Source organism: Pezoporus wallicus, unplaced genomic scaffold (genome assembly GCF_028554395.1).
Source record: "Pezoporus wallicus isolate ANWC-B61680 ecotype Strahan unplaced genomic scaffold, APGP_CSIRO_Pwel_v1 contig_2352, whole genome shotgun sequence".
Lineage (NCBI taxonomy): Eukaryota > Metazoa > Chordata > Aves > Psittaciformes > Psittacidae > Pezoporus > Pezoporus wallicus.
The window spans coordinates 603061-611548 of NW_026642489.1; the positions used below are offsets into that span (position 1 = coordinate 603061).

General features: G+C 36.6%; 1 protein-coding gene across 1 annotated transcript; it reads left to right on the top strand.

Annotated features, from left to right (window-relative positions):
* Nucleotides 1-1052: 1052 nt before the first annotated feature.
* SLITRK6 (SLIT and NTRK like family member 6) lies at nt 1053-7221 on the top strand. The gene is made up of 2 exons (XM_057430670.1): nt 1053-1145; nt 4360-7221. Exon 2 carries the CDS (start codon nt 4375-4377, stop codon nt 6895-6897), a length of 2523 nt encoding a protein of 840 aa, XP_057286653.1. The 5' UTR covers nt 1053-1145; nt 4360-4374; the 3' UTR covers nt 6898-7221.
* Nucleotides 7222-8488: the final 1267 nt, after the last annotated feature.

Below are 8488 nucleotides of genomic sequence, written 5' to 3' on the forward strand. Positions count from 1 at the left end.
AAATACAATGCAATCTCGCATCTGTAAAACAGACAATTACAATCAACCCATCTTTCTTCCCACAGAACAAGATGGGCAGTTTTAAAAGTACTGCTGGAAATCGTTGTGCAAGAATAAGCACTAATATTCCACAACTTATTTTTTCTCAGAAAAAAAAAGTATGTGTAACTGTACATACTGATCCCTACCCCTGTCACATTGAGCAGACTGGATTGAGACCTGTATTGTTTCATTTATATATTTGAATAATCCTACACTTAGTTGTGATTGACATATTTTCTAGACGACAAGGGTTCCCTTGTGGTGTGCTTTGTGGAGTGTATTTGGGCTGGAATGCTTTCAGTTTCTAAAGCAAGCATTTGCAGCTATAAACTAAACGCAAGATCTGGCCAAGAGAACAAACTGCAAGAGCTGCAGTGGGTGTTTACTGTTCTTAAAAATCAGCCATTAACAGACCTTAAGCAATCTAGGAGATGTTTAGCTGAATTTTGTTTTCCGAGGTTCACTTCGATAAGGAAAAAAGGAGGTGAGAGAAATTGCAGGAGGAGGAGCTGATCCGTCTCAAGGTGGAGCTGTATCTTGTATTAAATGACACTCGCAGATTAAAGCTCTCTGGTGGGGAAGGGCTTAAAGGCTGAGTCAAAAGCCAAGAAGTCTCTTTATTTACGCCTACCTCCGTGCCCGTGGCAATCTGACTAATAACAAACTGCTCTAACAAGAAAGACTAGAAAGAGCAGAGAGCACACAGAAGCAGCTTGCATCTAAAAATCTGACAAACCAAGTGATCCAGTTAAGCTCTGCTGAGCGTTTTGTTTGTTTACTGCATCCAAATGCTTGCAAACAGTTAACTATATGCAGATAAGTCAGCATAGCTGTGAAGTACGCTGTGAATTTTAATTGAGGAAGAAGGACAACTACTTATAGGATAGTCTAATGAGCACGCTGCCTGGAAGATTTTTTTTCGATTGAATGCTTTGTACTTTGTCTTCTGAACAAGGATTTTAACTTTATGGAGCTGTAGTATTGCCAGAGCTTGCAGCAAAAAGAAAGTGTGCATTTTTCACAGGGAAAAAATTACATCGCATTGAAGCAGCTGCTTCAACTGTGCATTGGTGAGCGTTACAGGGAGCGTTACTGCTGTACAGGTAAGAAAGATTCCAGTTACCTAATCAATTTAACAGTGGAATTTATTTCTCAGTAACAGTAAAATTTATTTTTATGCACGACTTTGTGTAACTTTTATGTTAAATGATGGCTGTTTATACTGTTTTTTCAAACAGTCTGCCAGTTGCATTTATTCAAACTGCCAGCTGTGTAGAATGTGTGTGTTAAGGGAACGCTGATTTCAGATCCCTTGAGGGGGGACGAATGGGTGTTTGTTTTTATTTCCTGAAGTGAAAGAGTGGTCTTAGATGCATGTCTGACTGTGATTTCCTTCAGAATTTAATAAACAATCCTGACGGCTTTTAGAAATTACCGGTTCTTAATTTGAGATTTTGAAATTCTTCAACATGCAGTTTTAAAATAGCTGAATTAAAACATCCAAATGAACACCCCCCCCGCCCCCAAGTAAAATAGCATACTATTTCAGTGTTTTAAAACCACGTTATTATTTGCCAAGCATGTAATGCCTTTGCTATAAAGGGTCTACTTCTGAAAGTATTCAGCATTGCCTCATAGAAAGAACTGTGACTTTTTCAGTCCTTTAGAGTGCCTACTGCAAAAAGCTGTTACCATGTGCAGTTAGCAGTGACTTTTCATGAAAGCAGGTAAAAGTTACCATGCAGAATTTGCTGAAAAACCTCACCATGTGAAAAAAGGTCAGCTTTGTCAAGACTTTAAATTTTACTTTATTATGGATTTAGTTAAATGTTGATAAAAGCAGCTTTTATTTTCCACTAGTAGCCCACTGAGAGGTTCATTACATATCCCCAAGTGTTGAGACAAAAAAAAAAAACCCAAGAATGCAACGGCCCTATTAATTTTTGCTCTGAAGATATGTGTGTGTGAGAGTTCTGGCAGTGGTGCTCACAAAAGTACGATGATGATTAAAATGGGAATGTTTTCCACTTGGTTACAAATGTTGTTACTTCCATCTCTGAGAGGAGGGCTCTCATTTTTACAAGCTAATTTCTCAATAAGCACTAGAATGCAACATGTTTTTCAGATGGTTCCCCCCCCCCCCCCCCCCCCCCCCCTTTATTTTTGATCAGGGACTTTTTAACTGCCGTTTAAATTTGATGCAGATTGAAGCTGGAATTCCTACAGAGAAAAAGTGTACAGAAATGAAGTCGAATAAGTCATACAGTAGGTTTAAAACTGGCATCTGTGTCAAAAGCCTGCATTTTTTTTTACCTTGGGTCACTGGAAGGGATATTGATGCATGTAAAGCAAGGATTACTCTCTAGCTTAATATGATTCTAGAATTATTCTGCATACTTCAAAATAACATCTTGACATGTTGTTTCTCATCCAGTACTTCTGGGGAAAACAAACTTAAAGACATGTATGTTAAGCATAGGCAGCTAGAGTTCAAGGAGTTTTACAGGAGACAATAAAATTATTTGTAGTACAGAAACAAAGATGAAAGGTCATATGTTTAAGGACATTTTTTCTTACACTATGAATGTCACTATTCTAAAATCATACATCTACTCCCACTTATTAGGAACTTCTAATGGATAAAATCATAATTCACTGTGCTGTTGTTCCTTTTTGTGTGTGTGTGATACTCATACCACACTACTTAAGTGTCTACATGTATAAATCTTTGCAATCTGTTTTAAGAGAAGCCTTGAGAAATGGTGTTGCTAATAATAAAGGTACATGATAATTAAAATATATAGATGAGATGCCAGATCATATGGCCACACTGTAAGAGTGTTCCTATATGTAATTGAGTAGATTCTTGTAAAAGGTTCTACACTCTTTCAGAAATTAACCCTTAAGATGGTTATGCAGTGACACTGTATATTTCATGTTTCAGTAGCTTTCTTTGAAAGATTAAGTGACCCTTATTAGATAGGTTACTTAAGAAGCTGATTAGTTCAGTCCTAGAATAAATAGCCCACCCCACAAAAAGTTCTGTGTTTTAAATCTTCCATGCAATTGAAAAAGTATTTATTTATTTTTAGCAAATGTGGAAATATTTAATTAAAGATTATAAACAGTGATTTCACTCCATCTCTTATTACCCGTGTTCTTGTTAATAGACAGCCTTGACAGAAAAAAAAAAAAACAATCTTCAAATAAAGTGTGGCAAAAGATAATTGACACCAGTTATAACAATGTGCAATGTGTAAATTTGCCTGTGACTCCATAGTTGTACTGTAATGATGCATTTGTCAGGTATTTCAAAGTTCAAGATCAGCTTGACAGATGATAAGTTACATAACATAGAGATCATAACTGGTGGTCATTTTTAACTTGTAAAGCATAGTTAGTACCATGTATGTTTCAGATCTTTTGCAGTAATTAATGATTATAATAACTGAAAGGAGCCTAATAATTTAAAAATAATGCTTGACCCTTGCCTACGTATTTCTTCTGACTGTACTGCATTGTCAGTTTGTTCTTTTTTATTTTGTGTACACAATTATTTAATGCTTATGTTATCTACAAACATATTACACTAATATGTGCTGTGTTTCCGCTTTCACTTAATATCCACAAACTATAATACATGCATTAAAATTTCAGTAAAGAAAAATTAATATTTTTGTGTACTTTTTTTTTTGGCTTGGAGGTACAAGGGTTACAGAGGAAATACCTTTGATTTATACACACAATGCAGAACCAAAGGAGAAATTCTTTGTGTCCTGACTGAATGGGCTTGTTCTCACCTCATATTGCTGAGCCAAACCAAATCTTTCTTCTTTTCAGCAGCTAGACAACATTAAGTTGAGCTTAGTAATGTACTCTAAAAATCTGCAGTGCTATATGGTGACACAAAGCAACTATCCAAAATATTATATTAGCCTTGATATAAATTGCTTAGGGCAGTAACTTATTACTTTTGTCCACTGGCAAAACATTCTATATAATATAAAGTCAACACACTCCTGATTATCTCCTGCTTTGGGTATCAGCATGGAAGTACTGAAGCACTCCCATTATTACTGCTTATTGATTCAGTACATTAAATTATATTTTTCTCTCTTCAGAAAATAATTCAAATGTTTTGCATGATATAATATTGTTTGCAAAGTGAAATAGCTTAATGAGAATTACTAGGAATTGTTATTGCTCTTCTACATCCCAGAAATAAAAATAAAAGTCAACCCTGTGAAACCATTACCCGATTACTTTTTCTTTTTCTTCTTTTTATTTTTTTTTTTTTTTTATTTTTATTTTTTATAGAATCTGCTGGGCATCATGAAGCTCTGGATTTTTATTCTATATTCAGTTGTCGTTGCATCTGATCCTTTCCACTCTCAGCCTTCTTTTTCTTCAGTCAGAGGATCTTGTCAGAGTTTGTGTTCCTGTGAAGAAAAGGATGATACCATGATTATAAATTGTGAAGAAAGAGGCATCAGGATGGTATCAGAAATAAATGTCCCACCATCACGGCCTTTCCATCTTAATCTGTTAAACAATGGCCTGACTATGTTACATGTGAATGATTTTGCTGACCTTGTTAATGCTATCTCTCTACATCTTGGTTTTAATAATATTGCAGATATTGAGCCTGGGGCTTTCAATGGTCTCAGCCTTCTTAAGCAACTTCATATCAATCACAATTCTTTAGAAACACTTAAAGAAGATATGTTTAATGGACTGGAAAATCTGGAGTTTCTTCAAGCAGACAACAATTTCATCACAGTGATTGAAGCAAGTGCCTTCAGCAAGCTCAACAGGCTTAAAGTGCTTATTTTGAATGATAATGCCATCGAGTATCTTCCTCCGAATATATTTCGTTTTGTGCCATTGACCCATTTAGACCTTCGTGGAAACCAGTTACAGACACTGCCCTATGTTGGTTTTTTGGAACACATTGGTAGAATACTAGACCTTCAGTTGGAAGACAATAAATGGGCCTGTAACTGTGATTTGCTGCAGCTGAAAATATGGCTAGAAAACATGCCTCCTCAGTCAATTATAGGTGACATTGTATGCAATAGTCCTCCAGTTATCAAAGGTAGCATCTTAAGTAGATTGAAAAAAGAATCACTTTGTCCTACTCATCCTGCCAATGAACTTGAAGATCCTTCAGGGTCACTGCCCTTGGTTGTAACCACCTCTGTCAGTGATAGTCACCTATCAACTAAGGTGATTCCTATCCTGAAAGCTCCTACTAAAGAACCAAGTTTAGTGCTTCATACTTCAAAGCCTACTACTGAGTTTCCAGGAATCTACTGTCCTGTCCTCTGTCACTGCACCAGCCATATGCTCTCAGGAGTTCTCATGCACTGCCAGGAGCGAAATATTGAAAGCTTGTCTGATTTAGGACCCCCTCCTCCAAATCCTAAAAAGCTAATTCTAGCTGGAAACATTATTCAGGCAATACTGAAATCAGATCTTGTGGACTATGCTGGCCTGGAAATGCTTCACCTGGGGAACAATCGCATTGAAATCCTAGAGGAAGGATCTTTCACAAATCTGACTAGACTGCAGAAATTATATCTCAATGGCAATCATCTTACGAAGCTGAGTCAGAATCTCTTCCTTGGCCTTCAGCACCTTGAATACTTGTACCTTGAATATAATGCCATCAACGAAGTTTTGCCAGGGGCATTTAATGTAATGCCAAAACTTAAGGTCCTTTATTTGAATAACAACCTTCTGCAGACTTTGCCACCCCATATCTTTTCAGGTGTTCCACTTACCAGATTAAATCTGAAAACAAACCAATTTTCTCATTTGCCTGTGAGCAATGTCTTGGATGAACTGGATATGCTGGTACAAATTGAACTTGAAGACAACCCCTGGGACTGTACCTGTGATGCTGTTGCGTTGCAGAAATGGATACAAAAACTGAGTAAGAATACAATGATGGGTGATATTTTTTGTAAATCTCCAGGACACCTGGCAAAAAAAGAGCTGAAATCCCTGAACAGTGAAGTCTTGTGTCCAGGTTTAATAAACAGCCCTGCTTTACCAACTCATGCCAGTTTTGTAGTTGTGACAACTTCTACTGCTACTACCAACACCGCAGACACCATCTTGAGGTCCCTTACAGATGCTGTCCCACTTTCTGTTCTAATACTAGGACTTCTAATTGTGTTTATAACTGTTGTATTTTGTGCAGCAGGAATAGTTGTTCTTGTTCTTCATCGGCGACGAAGATGCAAAAAGAAACAAGCGGATGATCAAATGAGGGATAGTAGCCCCGTTCACCTTCAGTATAGCATGTGTGGGCATAAGACAACACACCACACAACGGAGCACCCATCTGCAACTCTTTATGAGCAACGTATGGTTACTCCCACGGTTCAGGTCTACCGCAGCCCATCCTTCAGTCCCAAACATACTGAGCAACAGCAAGAGGGAAGTGAGAAGGAAGCTTATGATTCCAAACATCTCTGCCGAAGTCTCCTGGAAAGAGGGAACAGTTCACCTCTTACAGGTTCAAATATCAAATATAAGGCTACAGATCAGTCTGCAGAGTTTCTTTCTTTTCAGGATGCCAGCTGCTTGTATAGAAACATTCTTGAAAAAGAGAGAGAACTTCAGCAACTAGGGATCACAGAGTATCTAAGAAAAAATATTGTCCAGTTCCAGCCTGACATGGAAGTTCATTATCCTGGAACACATGAAGAGCTGAAGCTAATGGAGACACTCATGTACTCCAGGCCAAGAAAGGTTATTCTAGAACAAACTAAAAATGAGTATTTTGAACTCAAAGCTAATTTACATGCTGAGCCTGACTACCTGGAAGTCCTGGAGCAGCAAACATGAAGTGATACTACTTTGGGCTGCGGACGAATTTCTGTAATTCTGTTTTTAGTTGGAACCATTGTAAATAAAAGTGCCTTATAATAACATGTCAACAGTCAGACCTTAAGCACAGCAGTAATCCTAGCAAAAAAAACCTCAGGGATCACTGTGGGAAGCCATGGGGTTATGTGCAGGCAATATGTCTTACCCCAAGTTAAACATGAACTTTGTGTGATTGAACTGTGGGAGGAAGGTTGGTTATTGAAATATTCCTCAACATTTTTAAAAAGTGTGTATGGCACTCTCCATTCTGTACCTGACCTATGGAAAAAAATGTTCTATTTACTTCTTTTTCCACTCAATTTAATTAGATTCCTTTAAAAAAAAAAAAAAAAATCACACCTGTGTTTGTAGTTACAAAGTTAGAGTGGATTGGTCAGGTTAGTACATGCACTGCATTCATGACCACTGTCTACAGCTGCACCTAACATACCATTATAATAAATATGAAAGAATTAAAATGGCATACTAAATGTCAGTTAAAAAAAAAAACAAAACAACCCACACAGAAAAAATATTTTTGTCTGTGCACCCAGAACCTGCAAATATTTAAGTATTTTACATGAAACTTCATTCTGTGCATTCTGTATCAGTATGTGGAGCAAAAAATATGTAACCGTTTTTACCCAGCATTTTCAATGAAGAAAAAAGCAAGCCTTTTGAATTAAAAAACAAACCTTTTCCTACTTTCCCTATCTGATAGCTTTACCTAAGTTTGGACAATCTTTTCTTGAGCTGCTGCTATAAAATATTGTGCATCACTGGTGTTTCAACTCATAATCCTGGACAATTTGAAAAGCTACTGAGAATCAGCTGTAAATATGTTACTGTGTTTAATAAGTCTGGGTTGTTTTTTTTTTTTTTAATATATATCTATATCTATATCTATATATAAGTAACTTCTGTGCTGGCTTTAAATATTCTTGGAAAAAAATGAGTTTGCTGTGGCTAGGAACTTCAAAGTGCAAATACAGGTCCTTTTCCATCCTACCCTAAAGCAGCTCCCAGACAGAACAACTGCAACAGTACAGACATGTGGAAGAATGATAGTATTTAGCTGTTTGTACAAAAATAGGTTATATTTTCTGAAATTAGAACCTAATGTGTTGTGAGAAAAATAGGTAAAAAAAAAGTAGAACACTGCAGGTTTATTTTTGCAATGAATTCTTGCTAGATTTATATTTGCTATTTATTCTGTATAATTTTGTATTTTTTTTTCAATTGACAAGAAAAGAAAAAGCTTATTCCTGGCTGCCTTTCAAGCAAATCAAGGAACTGCTCTCTATCAATGAGAAAGAAATAAAGAGGGTTTTTTAATGTCTTTTTCTTAAAAGAAAGACATTCCTTCTTGTAAAGAAGGAAGCAACTCCTGCATGCACAAGTTTAAAATTGTTTGGGAAATAAACACAACGATTCTCACTCTTGTCATATGGACAGAAGCATCTTGTCCAGAGTGCAGTAATTCCATTCAATTTTTGTGCATGAATGACATGGTGCCAAAACACAAATTCTGACCTGCATTTATATTCCTCTAAGTAAATCTTTTTGTAAA